This window comes from Anthonomus grandis, chromosome 10 (genome assembly GCF_022605725.1).
Source record: "Anthonomus grandis grandis chromosome 10, icAntGran1.3, whole genome shotgun sequence".
Classification (NCBI taxonomy): domain Eukaryota; kingdom Metazoa; phylum Arthropoda; class Insecta; order Coleoptera; family Curculionidae; genus Anthonomus; species Anthonomus grandis.
This window is the reverse complement of record NC_065555.1, coordinates 17,855,199-17,871,381: the sequence shown is the minus strand read 5'-3', so window position 1 is coordinate 17,871,381 and position 16,183 is coordinate 17,855,199. Positions and strand designations below refer to the sequence as shown.

Below are 16,183 nucleotides of genomic sequence, written 5' to 3'. Positions count from 1 at the left end.
AACTCAACACCAATAAGAGTTCTGCTTAAAAGTTGCTGTTTAGATTAACACCAACTTTTCTTTTAAAAGGGGAGCTGTTAGATAAGAATATACCATGAAACCCGATACCAAGGCCAACCCACATGTTTACCGTCTCAACCAGATCCGTAGGCGTTTCCGGGAATAAGCAAACGTAGCACCTTTTATGCTTAGCTGTTGTTTGTTTAAAAAGACTGTGGAAAGAACCTTATCTTATTGTTCTCATGATAGTCAGCATTTTCTGTTTGTATAAAAAACCATTGCTTGTTAGCTCAATAATCATTATTATTAAGTATTTAGTGTAAGATAAACCTATGTCGGTTTTTATTTTTGTAATTTGAAATAAAAGTTTTTTTAAAAAAGTTATTTTTGAAATCCACAATCTAACATATATATTGATAAAAATTAAATTAAATCCGCACTTATATCTGTGGATCCTAAAAAGGGACCTGGCCCAGATCGATTTCCTTCATTTTTTTTAAGTCCTGTCCTAGCTTGTGTGAGCCTTTGCATATTTTGTACAATCAATGTTTATCCAGCGGCATTTTTCCCAATATTTGGAAAACGGCCCAAATTTTGCCAGTATTTTGGAGAAAAAACTTCTGTACGGGATTACAGGCGTATTTCCCTACTTAGTCACTTTAGTAAACTATTTGAATCTTTGCTATTAAAACAATTATTCTTTAAGGTCAAAGAAGCTATTGATGTTAACGAACATGGCTTTTTCCAAAAAAGATCGGTAATTACCAACTTAATACCATTTATTCAGAGTATAAGCGAAGGTAGGGAAAGGGGTCTGGAAACTTGTGCCGTGTACACCGACTTTTCCAAGGCTATCAAAAGCCTCAGGTACATCATTCTTACTTTTCGTAAGGCTGGAGAATTTCGGTGTGCACGGGGCCCTACTCAAACTCATTAACAGTTATCTAACGAATCGCTCTCAGTACGTTGTCGTAAATGGAGTAAAGTCTTCTTGTACAACCGTAACTTTAGGAGTACCGCAAGGTTCTCATTTGGGACCGGTTTTGTTCTCAATCTTTTTAAACGACATTGGTCAATGTTTCTCTATCTGTAAATATCTTGCATATGCAGATAACCTAAAAATTTTTACAACAATTAAGAGGCTATCAGATTTTTGTGCCTTGCAATCTGATCTTGCACATTTTGAAAGGTAGTGTACCTTAAATAAATTATTTATTAATCCAGAAGTTTATTAAGGATTTAGGTGTGACGTTGGATTCCAGATACTCTTCGATGTTCATATAGAAAGTTCGACGTTCATTGTTCAGAAAGCTCTAAAAAATCTCGGTTTTATATCTCCAATTACAAAGAGTTTTAGTAATCAAAAATCATTAATATTATTATACAATGCATTCGTTAAACCTACTATAGAATATGCAACAGTAGCTTGGAATCCGATGTATTACAAATGTATTGACCAAATCGAAAGGGTACAACGCAAGTTTGTAAATATAGTAAATTTTTGCTTTAATAGACAAAGAAATTTTTTTGCTTACTATGATAACTTAAAAGTTTTATGGTATGAAGCCACCCATTTAATAGACTGCCTTTTCTGTCTGGGAAATTTACATATCAACGTTAATCCTTATATTTTGCGCAATAGATCGACCTTGGGCATCTCAAGATATTCTTCAAAATACTTGTCTAACGCCATTGTTCAGATTCGGCTGTAGTTTTAATAATTTTCAAGAAACTAACTTGAATAATGTTTTATTTTTCTCTAGTATGGCTTTATTTAAGCGATACTTAAGAAATGCCACCTAATTTCGCAAGGAACGATAAATATTGTCCTATTTTTCTTATTGTCATTATTCATATGTATAGATACTTCTTTATTGTTTATAAGAGATATTATTAAATAAGGTAGTTAGGTTTATGTTACTTGGTATATTTGTTAGGTTTGGTGAAAATGTAATATTTCGCAAAGCGCTTACTTGTATTTAAATTCATAAGATATTTTGTACTTTCATATTATTGGATTGCTTAGTCTATCTGTAGGGGAGCCTTATACTTAAATAAATAAATCAATATTGGCTTTTATAATATTTTACCATGAAACCAAATAGGGTTTAAACAATGTCATTAAACAAACGATCCTATAAAAAAGTCACTAACATAAAGTTGGGATTAAGAAAAAATGAAACTGCAACCGCACATTTTATAGATATACATTTGATAATAATGCATATGATAATGTAGTGTTTTCGGGTAAAAACTAAGTTGATTAAAATTGTCAGATATAATTATTCATAAAATCAATAATCTATTTTCAAATTGACATGTGTATGTCAAAATTCAAAATAATGAAAAAATTGGCACAAGGATAATAAGTATCGGCATTCAGCAAGGCTCAGTTTTAACTCCATTAATATTTAATCTTTATACTAGGGATTTGCATCATACTTGGGTTGGGGAAATCCCATGTGGGCATTATGCTGATGATCTTCATTTTTTATGTCCGTGATAAATCCCATGACGTTTGCATTAGCAAGATAAATTATATATCTTATGGGTTGCAACACTATTGCTTAGATAATGGTTTAACAATTTCAAGCAATAAGTCGACAGTAGTTTTTTTTATACAAGAAAAAGATCAGCGCAGATTAATAACATTACATCAAACAAAATAAATTTTCGAATAAATAATATATATTATTAAAAATTGATAAAATGCAATACTGAATTCATCCCCTTATTGGTCGAAAATCTGGAACAACCACTGTGGTATTGGAGGGAATAGGTATTTAGCAACAAAATTCTTGATTAAGTTAGAATTGTTAGAAAAACAATGAATATATAAAATATACCAGCTCTGGATTTTTTGTCTCGCAGATTTTTTTATTATAAAATTGGATTTGAAGTTTAAATTGTTAAATTTTGAATATAATATCTGTCAGTTTCTAAATTGGAATATATTTAATTTGAAAGAAAGAAAAGGGAAAGAAGGAGGAAGGAGAGAAAGAAAAATCGAGTTAATATTAGATATTTATGAAAATATTTCGTGGCTAAAACACAATGTGTAAAGCTAATGTTATCGAAAAGGAAAAAAAAATTCTTTAGTTCCTCATAATAAATCCCAATTTGATATATGTATTCAAAGTTGAGAAGCACTGTCACTACATCTAAAAACAATTTTACTTTATGTGTGGAGGTCATTACATAGCATTTGTCAACAGTTAGTGACATTTTGTTTGAAGAAAATCATTGAGAAACACTCTGCAAGTCCTGCTGCAATTTTATTCAATCATCTACTATAGTCACAGGTTTAAAGATCGTAAAATCATCCGCATAAAGAAGGCTCTTTCAATGATTAACGGCATTAAGCAAATCATTAGTAAAAAGGGTACACAAGACAGGGTCCCTACTTCCCTGCGATACACCGGACGTTGCTAAAAAAAATTATTGAACAGCAGCCTCTAACTTTTACTACTTTCATTCAGTTCAATAGATAAGACTGGAATAATTTTGAATGGTTAGAGTTATTTTAAAACTATGTAATAATAATAAGAAAAGACTTTATTTCGCAAACAAAAATTGTTACAGACATTTGTAATAATATGTCACTCTAGGCGAGATTCAGTTCGACCACAGGGAAACTGCTCAAAAAAGCTAATTTCTGGAGTTACCCTTATCCAGTACCCACATCCCGCAGTTTAATACATACAAAAAAAATATGCCGGCCTGTAACACAACATGGGCTTTTTAATTTCCATAACATTATTTCAGATACACCTTGGCATTTTGTATCAGAGCCTAACATATTGGTTGAAGAAAAGTTTATCACATTTCTAAACATTTTACAGGATACATGCTTGAAGTGTTTTCCCATAAAGCAGTTTACTGTGAGATCAGATCAATCCAATAATATTTCCTGGTTTAGTGACGAGCTTAGAGGGATGCGTGAAAGGCTTAGGTTTCTTGAGTTGGTGAGTAAACAATACACAGATGTATATCATAAAAATGTGTTTCTTCAGTACAGAAATAAATACAACAAAGCAATAAAAGAAGCAAAAATTAAAGCAAATGACCGACTCATTCAATCTTCAAGTAATCCTGGTCGCACTATGTGGCAAGTCATAAATAAATCTTGTGGCAATAAAACTGGAAGGGTTAGAGATTGTAGTCTTACAGCGAATGATTTTAACAACTTCTTTTTGGGTGTAGGTCAGGGTATCATGTCAGGAATGCCAATTTCGAATATTGATCCAATATCATTGATTCCCAAACATGATATTGTTTTTTCTTTCAATGAAGTATCCTATAACAAAGTCCGTGATATTATCTCCAGCCTCAAAAATAAAAATAGTAAGGATATTTTTGGTCTAAATGTTAAAATATTAAAATCAATTACAAATGAAATTATTGTTCCACTTACAAATTTAATCAATCTGTGCCTTAAAGAATCATGCTTTCCATCTGTTTTAAAGGAGGCACTTGTAATTCCTTTGTTTAAGAAGGGTGATTGCAATAAACCAGATAATTACAGGCCTATATCTCTTTTACCAATTGTGTCCAAAATTTTAGAGAGGTGTCTAGCTGAACAGATTGTGGACTTCTTTGAAAAAAACAACTTATTTAGCAAATGTCAATTTGGTTTTCGTAAAGACAAAAGTACAGTTCTGGGCGTCTTGGATTTGGTTTCAGATATTCTTGAAGGTTTTCAAAATTTTCAATATGACACAGTTCTTTGCTGCGACCTGAGTAAAGCTTTTGATTGCGTCGACCATGGGATCCTTCTTGGAAAGCTCAAAGCCTATAATTTTAGTCCATCAAGCGTTCAACTTATGAAATCTTACCTTGAGGGCAGGTGTCAGTCTGTGAGTTTTGCTGGGGTGGCGTCGGCAATAGGCGATATTACAATGGGTGTGCCTCAGGGGTCAATTCTGGGACCCATTCTTTTTTTAATATATATCAATGATCTTCCACTAATTAGTGAATATGCAAAATTTACTCTCTTTGCCGATGACACCACAGTATCCTTTCGGGCTGACACTCTGGGTGCTTCCCTGGAGGGATCCCTGGTGGCGCGGGAAGGAGTTGAAAGCTGGTTCTGCAGCAATCGGCTTCTCATGAACTCAGATAAGACACTTAAAATCATTTTCTCTATGAGGGAACTTGGGCAGGTGGAGTCTGCTGACACAGCTAAATTCCTAGGAGTCACACTAGACCAACGTTTACATTGGGGTCATCACATCAACCAACTGACTTTAAAGCTAAACAAAGCTGCCTATCTAATAAGAGGGCTCAGTGATAGGGTCTCAGCAGCAGTTCTGAGAACTGCATACTTTGGTGTTTTCCATTCACACTTGTCATATAGTATTCTAGCCTGGGGACATGCATCTGATACCAAACGTGTGTTCGGTATACAGAGAAGGGTGATAAGGGTACTAGCTGGTCTTGCATATAGGGAGGACTGCAAGGCAGCCTTTAAACAACTTGCCATTCTCACCCTGCCCTCAGTGTACATTTTGGAAAACCTTCTGTATGTTAAACGTAATACTCAGTCTTTTACTACTCACCAAGATATACATGGCTATAATACTCGCCATAGAACTGACTTTGTACCTCCTTACTGCCGTCTGGAAAGGTGTCGGGATGGACCGGGCTTTTGGGGAATAAAATTATTTAATGCTCTTCCCTCTGAAATAAAATACTTACCTCTAAACAGTTTTAAAACAAAAATCAAAAAAGTTTTATTAGTGAATGCTTTTTATTCATTAGAGGAGTTTTTTAACCACATATTTTAAGGTGATTTTACTGTGTTTTTATAACATCATTTATTGTTTTAGTTATAGTCGAATTTTAATTTAATGTTCTTAGTGTTAGTACTGTTAAGTAGTCTGTTTTGACTTTACCTATGTATTTTTTGACTTGTGTAAAATGTATATTACTGGCATCAATAAAAATTATGATTATGATTATGATTATGATGATCTTAATAATTTGTAATTGAGTTCAATAAATATATGAAAGCTATAGGGAGGAGACTTTTGCTGTATTATTTTATGGAGTGAATATGCCCTTAAGCCCTCATATTTATCAATTTTGTCCCAATTAGTTTATTACTTATTGTTTTAAATCTTCGTAATCCGTGAATAAATTTAAAGTGTGAATGCACAAATGAATCACAGGGGGTAATCCGAAGTATTGGGCCTACTATTTTATTAGAAAAATAATTTTAAACAATGTTTATTTTAAGAATCGCGATTGTGCTAAAGTTATAGTTAATAGCTGCTACTACCTGCTCGCTCTCCTCCAAACTAAATGAAAAAAAAAGGATCTAAATCTAAAGTAGTATGTCTCATCTAAAAATGTTTAGATGATACTTAAGTGCCCTTGTGTATTATCAGAGAAATTGTAATACAAGCATCATGTTTGTGTAGAAGAAAACTTGAGGGAGTGGATTGAAAATAATTTCGAAGCCAAAATATAACCTTGAGCCACGCCTTATTCTCAAAGAATTTGATATAACACCTAAATTTTCCACCACTTATTCTTTTCCAGTAAAATAACTGCCAAGTAAACCTTTCTCAAACTTAAGACCGATAAAATTAAATCATGATTTAAGGTATTGAATGCCTTCGAATAATCCAATAAAAAAAGAACAGTTATTAACCCTTTGTCAGTTGATTTTATGTCACCTGTACTGCTTAGAGTTCTTAGGCAAAGGAATAATATTTGCTTTTTTTCACATACTTGGAAATACTAATTTTTTAATGCAGTGGTTGGTAATATGCACAGGATATGGCAGTAAAAAAAGGCACACATAAGTTAATTGGAAGGATATTTCTCTCATCGATTCCCGTAGCTTAAGTACAAGCAAAGTTAAAATGTAAGTGTTTTCTGAATCTGTTATTTTGATAAAGGTGTATTTGTTCTCGATCGGGTTGTAGGTAGAGATTTAAATTTATAAAACTGTTATTTATTTAGCTTACATGACTCAACAAAACTGGAAGATTTAAGGCGCGTTCTACAGTAGTGAGTTTTTTTCTTCTAATTTTAGGGAAAAATATGCTTTTTTTCTTGTCTTACTGTCATTGTGATCATATTTCTGAGACATTTATAATTATTCCAGATTTGTTTGATCAGGATATTATATTTATTTATTTATTACTATCAACGTTTACATAAAAATTCTAAGATAATACACAATAGGTATCCACTTAGCACATTGAAAGGCCTTTCAATGTTCTAAGGGTATCCATAATATTTAATATTAACTATTAAGTATCTAGAAATAGAAAACTAAACTAAGATAATATCATGTGCACATTTCTTAAATTTGTTAAAATTACTGCAAAAAAAATCAAGACTATCTGCATACCTGTTAACAGTTGCAGAAATCCTATTTATTGGATTATTTAACAGAAAGATTTTTTTTTTCATTTTTTTTTATGTACTGTGAAGTGTGTGGATTGCTTCTAAAGGCCTGATGATACTCTAACTAGAGCGAAACACGTGTAGCCCGTTTAATTACATGTTGTCAGACCGTGACTTTGTGTTTTTCTTTGTTTTTCGTCAATTTTGTATGTTGGTCTCTTAGAGAATAATGGATGAGATTTTTGGATTATTTAACAGATATGATGTTCGACAAATAGAAATATGCAGAAGGCCATGACCTCTAATTGTATAAAATGGAATATGGATTGAGAAAAGAGCCAAACACTCAGGACATCTGGTTAGGCCACTCAGTACCTTGTAAGCAAAACAGACATTATAAAATTCTCTCGTTAGTGACAATGCCGTACTAAGAACTACCCCAGATTTGAATAGTCTGTATCTTAAAAACTTTATAAATCTGGATTAGATGTTTTCAATTCGAGATATGTTGTTTTGGTAACAAGGGCACCAGATTAAATTTGCGAATTCAAGATTCAATCGAACTAAAGATAGATACAATGTTTTCAGTGCCGGAATGTTTGTAAAATCCTTGCATGATCTCCTCAATAAGCCTAAGAGTTTATTTGCCTTAAGCTTTGGTTTCCTAGGATAGCGGTGCCGCAATAAAGCGCCCGTAATTTGACGCTCGTTCTTTTATCAGCGTTCAAGGCGGCCGCTATCGGTGAGCACAGATGTAAAGAGCACAACGTTATTGACCGCCTAAATGCATTTTTGTATTTGCTTTCGTTTTGTGTGTTTATAATTTGTTTTATATCTTGTGTTTACTTTTATTATTTGACAATAATTACAGTGTTTCTGTATTAAAAGCAAAAAATGGATGATTTGGACTTGGCAATGATAATATTTTTGGAAGGAGTGAGAGTAATATTTTTGGAAGGAGTTGAGAAGAAGAAACGAAAAGGTCGGAAGAAAATGAGATTTTTATGAAACGGAAAACTGAAGGCGTCTCCGAAATCTTAATATGTCGTCACCTTCAAACAAATGATTAAAAATTTAGACAATATTTTCGTTTGACTCCAGTATTGTTTGATTACGTTTTAAATCACATTAAAGATGGCATTGTTTCAAAACCATGCAATAGAAATAAAAATCCAATAACTCCTAAACAAAACTATGTTTATTTCTAAGGTAAGTTTATGGAAAAGCTTTATTAAACTTTACATATTAAAATAGTTTGTAAAGTGTTCTGAATCATTTGGAGAAAGAGGCATTGTCGTACTGCACTCCGGTGAGAACGCAGGTAGAGGAGTCCTTGACGAAGACGAAGAAGAAGCTTCGTTTTGAGGGTTATACTGGTTATACTGGAGTATGGAGGGTTATACTGGAAGGTTACTGCTGGTACCAGAAAAACTAGAAGTTGATCGGCTGTGTTCCTGTTGCTGAAGATATCTCAACTGCGCATTTCCCACCATGGACCCAATTTGCAATCTTAAATGAACTTGTTGCGTTTCCGGTAGTTTCTTTACCATTTTCGCCAAAGGTGCAAAGAAAAGATCTGTTTCATCTTGTTCTTCGTTATTGCGCCTTTCACAAATTTTTTTAAGTAATTTTATTCGTTCTTCAGAGTTTCCTGCATGTTTTAGCTTTTTTGACTTGCACGGCCTATGTTGTCTTTAGCGGTATAAACATATCGGTATAGTATATCGTTGACGGTGTCTCACTTTGGACATCCGTTTTTTCCTGTATAGAGTTTTTCTTATCGTTATTTGAATCCTCCTCTACGACGCCAACTTCGTGAATATTTTGGTCGGAATTGCCGATACTGGTAATAGGGCTAAATTAAGAATTAAAAAGTATTGTATACACTTAGGGTAATTTGTGGGAAACTTACCTTCTTTTTAGAGAGCAATAACAATCTAAGAATGACAGTTGTTCAGCCAGTTGTTGACAGTTGTCAGACAGATCCAAGATCATTAATAAAAAGACTGCAAAGCAGGGGTCTGAGATGGGAACCTTGGGGAACTCCAGAAGATGCCTGAAATGGTGAAGAAAGGCAGCTTTCTATTTTTACTTGCTGCTCACGGTTGGTTAAATATGATTTAATCTATTGTAATAAAGAGCCACAAATGCTAAGTTTAGCAATTTTATCGAGTAAACCGAAAAACGGTATGATTGACTTTATCAAATGCCTTACTGAAGTCTGTATAAATGGCATGAGTTTCACAGCTTTTTCCAAAATATTTAAAAATATAGTTGGTAAGCAAAAAAAGATTTGTTTCGACTGAACGCCCCTTAATAAAGCCATGCTGCTGATCAACAATTATCTCTTAAAAAACTTTAGATAAAAAATTTCCACACAGTGCTCGATAAGTTTAGGGATAGATGATAAGATGCTAATGGGTCGATAATTTTAAATGTCATTCTTGTTACCAGATTTAAGAATTGGACAAACATTTGATAATTTTCAATTATTGGGAAACTCGCCAAGTAATAAAGATTGATTAAAAATATAATAAAGAGATAGATAGAGTGAATGGCATTATTCTTTTAGCACTCTATTGGGTATAAGATCAGGTCCAGCAAGAAACATTTCACTTGAATGACTAGCATTACTATTATTGGACTGAGAATTAACAAACTTATAGAAATATTTACTGTCATTGATAATAGAATTTTCTGCTCTTGTAAGATAGCTATTGTAACATTCCTTGGAATTTATGCACGATTTTCTTCTGAGTTATAATGTTTTTTAATTTGTTTTGAGAACCACTGGGGATAATATTCAGAAAGAAAAAAGCGTTTTATAGGTACAAACTTATTAAAACAGTCATACAGTACCAACTAAAAGTTAGCAACAGTGAGATCTAAATCAGAATCTGACATGATGGTTTCCCAGTTGTAATCTAATAAGTAATTGTTGACAAGATTGCAATCCGCATGTTTAAAATCATAATACAGAGTTACAGGTGCATCCAAAAGTTTAGATTGATGACAAGGCAACTTCAGTTTTATTTCTTTTAACCCAGATACTCCCGAAACTATTTTTTTTAAATGTTATATTTTTTTACTAAAAATGCTTTATTTATGATCTAAAAAGTAATTTTTAATTTAATATATATATTTTTTTAATTTGGCGGTTTTAGAGATATGGACCGTCCTTTATAAAGGTCAGTGGGAATATTAGGAGATTTTTAATAATATAGGATATGTATAAAAAAATACGTTACTTATTTAAGAAAATAATAAACATTAATGAAACAAACCTTACTTAGTATGAAATGTAATAAAACAAAATTCGGGATGCAAACCTACATTGCACTTAGTACACTTAAATTGCACTTTTTTATGGCAAAAACGACATTTAATTTGATTGTCATGGTATTCGATCAGATGGTCTCTTCCATAGTAACGCGATAATTTTCTGTCATCCATCCTAGGACGTAGAGGCCCTCTCTTATTGGTTTTTTTAAAAGTTTCCAAAATTCCTTTAGCAATGGTTCTTCGAAATGCATATTGGTCTAATTTTCCGCCATAATGACGGTGGAAAATACCATTTTTTCCCCCTTATACTTACACGATAAAGACTAATATTTTGATCAGCTCTATCTACACCTCCCAAGTTTTGGTTGTAAATCTTTATTAGTTTTGGTTGAGGAACATTTATTTTTTTCTTTTCTTTTTGAGAAAATCGAGAAACACTGCTTGAAGGCCATACAGATTCACAATTTGAAGCTATAGTAACAGTGTTGTTGTCATTCATGCGGCAAACTATAATATTTTCGGTTTTCTCTAAAGCATATTCAAACGCACCTCTGTGTTCTTTTTTTAGGTCTGTACTAGATTTTATTATAGGAACTGCTATTCGATTTTCTCTTAGACTACCAGTTGCTCTAATACACCTGTCTCTTAAAATTAAAAGCAAATCCCAAGAGGTAAAAAAATGATCAAAAAACAGATGAAATGGCAAACGACCTTTTTCCGACGTAATTTTATCAAGAAAAGTTAAAACAACGTTCGTCCCTAAACCTAAATCTTTATACCGTTCATCAAGTCTAGTCGTTGAGCCTTGATAGGGTTCAAACCATTCGATATAACCTCTGCTGTCTGTTCCCATCCAAAATTTGTAGCCCCATCGTATTGGTTTGCCTCTTATAAACTGTTTTGACCCATGTCGTCCAAAATACGGTATCATCGATTCGTCGATACTATGGTTTTGTTTGAGTGGGGCAAACTTCAAACATTTTTTATTTAGATGTTCTAGGAAGGGTTTTATCTTTGAGAATTTGTTTTCCATATCCAAATCCAGGTTGTTACTACAATGTAAATTTTCCATGATAAAATCGAATCGGTTCCTTGAAATAGCTTCAGATACGATTTTATGATCTCCATCAGAGCTGTTTTGCCAATATAGGGCTTTTCTGGATACAGTACAGTATCCACTATATGTAAGTCAGAATTCTTCATTTCGTCTGCTGATACATCACCAGTTTTATTGTGTTGTTCCGCATAGATATTTGTGTATTCAACTAACATATCCCAGAGATTTTCGTCAAAAAAGAAGTTGAAAATATTTAAGGGTGAAAGAATATTATTTATTGGAGTGACCTCGTCGTGGCAGATCGGTAAAGTATCTGTAATGTCCTGTCGAACCCAGTCATTATTCCTACACTTTTTCTTATATTTCATAAAACTAGATAGAGGCACATCATCATCACTATCATCTAAGTTATCCTTATTGTCATCGATTGCGTGACTGGTTGCTTTAAAAACAGGTTCAGCCCCAGAATTAAGCAAACTACCTAAAATAAAATAATAGGATATAAAAAAATAATGATTACAAGCACCAGGTACATAAATATAAAAGAAATATAAAAAAAGATAACTTACCGGGAAGATTGTTCATTGTGACCTGGTCATCGTCGCCAGAGTCCTCGTCTGTGATATAGCCATTAGCATTTGTTGGTGGCAGAATCACAATCGCATCCGGAGAGGGAATTTTGTTATCAATATTTTCAACCTCTTCCAATAATTCATTTAAAGTTAATGGTTTTTTCCAGTACCTAAAAAGTAGCCCATATTCCCACTGCCGTTTAAAGGACGGTACTTATTACACCATAACCTAGCTTTTGTTTACAACCAAAAACTATTTTCAAATATCAAATATTATAAAATGAACTGTTTTACACTGATATTTATACAAAACTAGAAAAAAATATAAAATAAATATAAAGTATTGCTTACCAGATGTTGTCGATTATCGACTAAAAAAAAATTGCGAAAAAGACTTGCCCCCATTACCAAATAAACAACAATAAATGTTTAAGCAAATATCAAAATTAACTGGTGCATTTATAAATAAAACAGTGTTAGTAGCGCCATCTCTGTAAGAATGGTCTAACTTTGCGAAAAAAAACGATATTCCAGCGTCCATTTAAAAGGACAGTGGGAGTATCTGGGTTAAGGTGTCAGAAACCAATGGTGAGAAGTTTTTTAAAATCCTACATGTAATATAAGGAGCACTTTTACCCAATAATATGTTAACATCATTTATTGGGTAAAAGTGCAATCAACAATTTAAAATTTACAGTTTTGAATAAAATTTCTTTTTTTTGTATTTTTAAACGTGACAAAATTAACTCATGGTCACTCCCACCCTTCTGTACCACCTCAACCCTTGAGACTAGAATATGATGATAAAGTAATCCAATAGTGTTAGTGTTAGCTTTATAAGATCCTGGTTTTTTAATGATACGACTAAAAGGGACAAACTTACGCCTGGAAATAACTATCAATAAAGTTTAACGCTCCCAGTGTTGTTTGAAGAGAAAGTGTACCAGGTGTACAGGACGTCGGAAATGTCGACGTTTCGGACTAGGTCTATCTAAAGCATTTTTCTGTTCGACCCTTTAAACCTTATATTGATTGAAAAGAGATAAGTTATTTTTTTAAAACGCTAATGTTAGACTAAGTGGACATAAAACTAACTACTTCTTTTATGAGCCTTAATGTTAGAGAAAGATATTGATAATCCTTCTTAAAACTTTTAGGTGGGTGTGCATACTGCTACAACATTATATAAAGACTAAATTATTTTATTATTTATCATCACAAATAATGGGTCTACTCATGAAACATTAAACCGCCGCTCCACTTTGATACTATCGCGAACTCAAAATAATTTGAAACCACATTAAACATACAATAATTTAATATTTATTTTAATATAGTAGCACATGAAGATAGCAAGGAATTCTGGTCACGCGTAAAAAAGTTAAATTTAACATATAATCCATTGATAGAATTACATTCTGAGTTATGTATTGATGAATTACATTAATTTTAAAAATTGTAAAGACTGTAAATATCAACGCCGAAGGTGGAAACGGCCTTTCAGTAAAAGTTCTAAAACTTTGGTTTCCATTTTGTGTCAGGCCTCGATTAAATATATTAAACAATCTTTGGAGAAAATCTAAGCCTATATATAAAGTATCAAATCCATCAAATGATAACGAGTTCAGGCCTATAAACATTCGACTATTTTCTATTTCTTCATGCATTATACCAGATTGCTAATCAGGGTTTAGAAAAAATTTTAGCACTTCCACTGGTCTTGTTAGCTTGATAAATAATGTTAGAAAGAATGAGGATATTATAAATGTTACATGTTTGGATTTGCCAGACTTTAGCAAAGCTTTTGATACCAATAATCACAAAATGCTTCTTGCTAAAATTAAATACATTGGTCTTTCAAAAGCTTCACTTGATTTTTTTGCATCATATCTTCGACAATCGCTCTCACTGTGTCATTGCAAATACCCCAAGAATCCATATTGGGTCCTTTGTTATTTACAGTTTTTCTTGCAAATATGCATGCACTTTTTTTTGTTGCATTTTACAATAAAATATTGTAAAATGCAACAAAAAAAATTTGGTATTATGCAGGTGACTCACAGATTTATTTATCCTTTCCTGAATGTCAATTGCAAATCGCAGAAATTAAATTTTATCAATTAATTTTAGAAATGAATTCAATCATCTTGATTTGAATTTTATCACAACTTAGAACTAAACGCGTCTAAATCGTCTGTTATATTTCTTGATGTATCAAAGCGCAATCTTAGTAGAACCTCTGAAAATTTAGCTGTAAAGATTAATATCATACCGTTGCCAATTGTTAATGAATTTAAGAACCTTGGTATTTTTCTGGATTCCAAACTCTCCATGTACACGTTTTATTTAAATCTTATTAAAAATTTAATATTTCTTGTATAATACGTCTAAGAAAGCTATGGAATATCAAAAAGTATGTGCTTCCAAAAACAATATACTCTCTGTTATAGCTTGGTTTTATCTCTTTTGTTTATGGCGGATCCTTAACATTAGATTTGGCAAAATCAATTCAAAAGTTGCCCTATGCTTTATTGCCTAATTTTTTTCAAAAATCATTTAAAATTTAATATTAAATTCAAGTATTAAATCGTATGAACGTAACTACTGTAGAAATGCACTAATTTTAAGCCTTAACAAATCTATTAACTCTTGTACTGCATACTTTATTTCGGAATTGATTTTTGGATTGTAACTTTAGTGTTGAAATTGCAGAATCGCCCGCTGCCCCAGCAGGTATGGGCAGCCTCGAGTCGCTCAACATCGACTCGATGCTACGCCACACTTTCATCCCCGACTATACGGTGAGGGCGTCCACGGAGGTGTTATACTTGAAGATCAAAAGAAGTTTGTATTTAGCCGCGAAACGGGCTACCCTCATGGAAAAGTCCAAGAGGGAGAATCAGACCAAAGAACAATTCGATGAGGAAATTGATAAGGTAATGGAAAATGCGTTGTTTTGTTTGTTTCATAATACAACATTTTTGGCATTTTTTTCGGGTTAGTAATAAGAAAATAACGATTATTATAGTATTTATTATTATATTCGAATAAGAAACAGTTATTATATTTCGACGTTTTGCTATTTTATTCGGGCTAAAAATAACTGAATTATATTTTTGGCAAATGTGCAACTTACATATTTATACTTCTGCAAGCAGATTTTTAAAAATCCTTTCTTAAAAAAACTATTCTAAAAGGTTTTTGTGTGTATACAGGGACGTTTTTTGATAAAAATTAACATATTTTAATGTTTTTTTCTTAATATAAATACATCAAATCTTATGCGTTAACTTATTTCTGTAGCTCTGAAGAAGACCTAATATAGACTAAAACATTGGCATAAAGAAAAAAATTAAATACAGTGTCACTAAAATAACATATTTTTTTCATCTAAAAATAAAATGGCTTTCTTTCCTTTCAATGTGTTTACAATTAAACAATATTTTAGATTAAAAGAATTTTGAAATGTTTGGGAAAAAAATTCTCAACTTTCATGTATAATCATATCACATATTACATCTTTGAATAATAAAGATCCCATTACCATGCCAAAGAGTATCGAGTACACGGAAAATTATTATTAATAATGATTTTATAAACAACTACAGTATTCAGAAAAACTTTCTTCTTTTAGTATGGAATTTTACAGCTGCCTTCTTTCTAAAATTGTTGTTCATAAATTTAAACATTTTTAACATCAGATAAAAAAAATTATGTTTTTACAATTTTCAATTTATTAAAATATTAATAGCAAACAAAAAGCACTTAAGTATTTCTATTTAAAAAAACAACAGAAACATCTTAAGATCTTAAACAGAAATACATATGTATATCTTAACACTATCCTTGGCTTTCTCCTCTTTAAAAATTAAAATATAAATATGAATGAACTATATAAATATGATTTAAACAA

General features: G+C 32.1%; 1 protein-coding gene and 1 long non-coding RNA gene across 4 annotated transcripts in view; one reads left to right on the top strand and one right to left on the bottom strand.

The window, feature by feature from the left end:
• Window positions 1–16,183, top strand: part of LOC126741530 (unextended protein) — a 175,530-nt gene that overhangs the window by 126,456 nt on the left and 32,891 nt on the right. For all 3 annotated transcript variants that reach the window (XM_050447982.1, XM_050447983.1, XM_050447984.1), the window contains exon 9: window positions 14,983–15,206. In XM_050447982.1, coding sequence (XP_050303939.1) covers window positions 14,983–15,206 — 224 coding nt within the window. The remainder of the gene's footprint in view (window positions 1–14,982; window positions 15,207–16,183) is intronic.
• Window positions 10,928–12,793, bottom strand: LOC126741532 (uncharacterized). Its single transcript, XR_007662205.1, has 3 exons — window positions 12,622–12,793; window positions 12,268–12,440; window positions 10,928–12,179 (listed from the first exon to the last, which is right to left on the bottom strand). It is a non-coding gene; the product is annotated as an uncharacterized LOC126741532 (long non-coding RNA).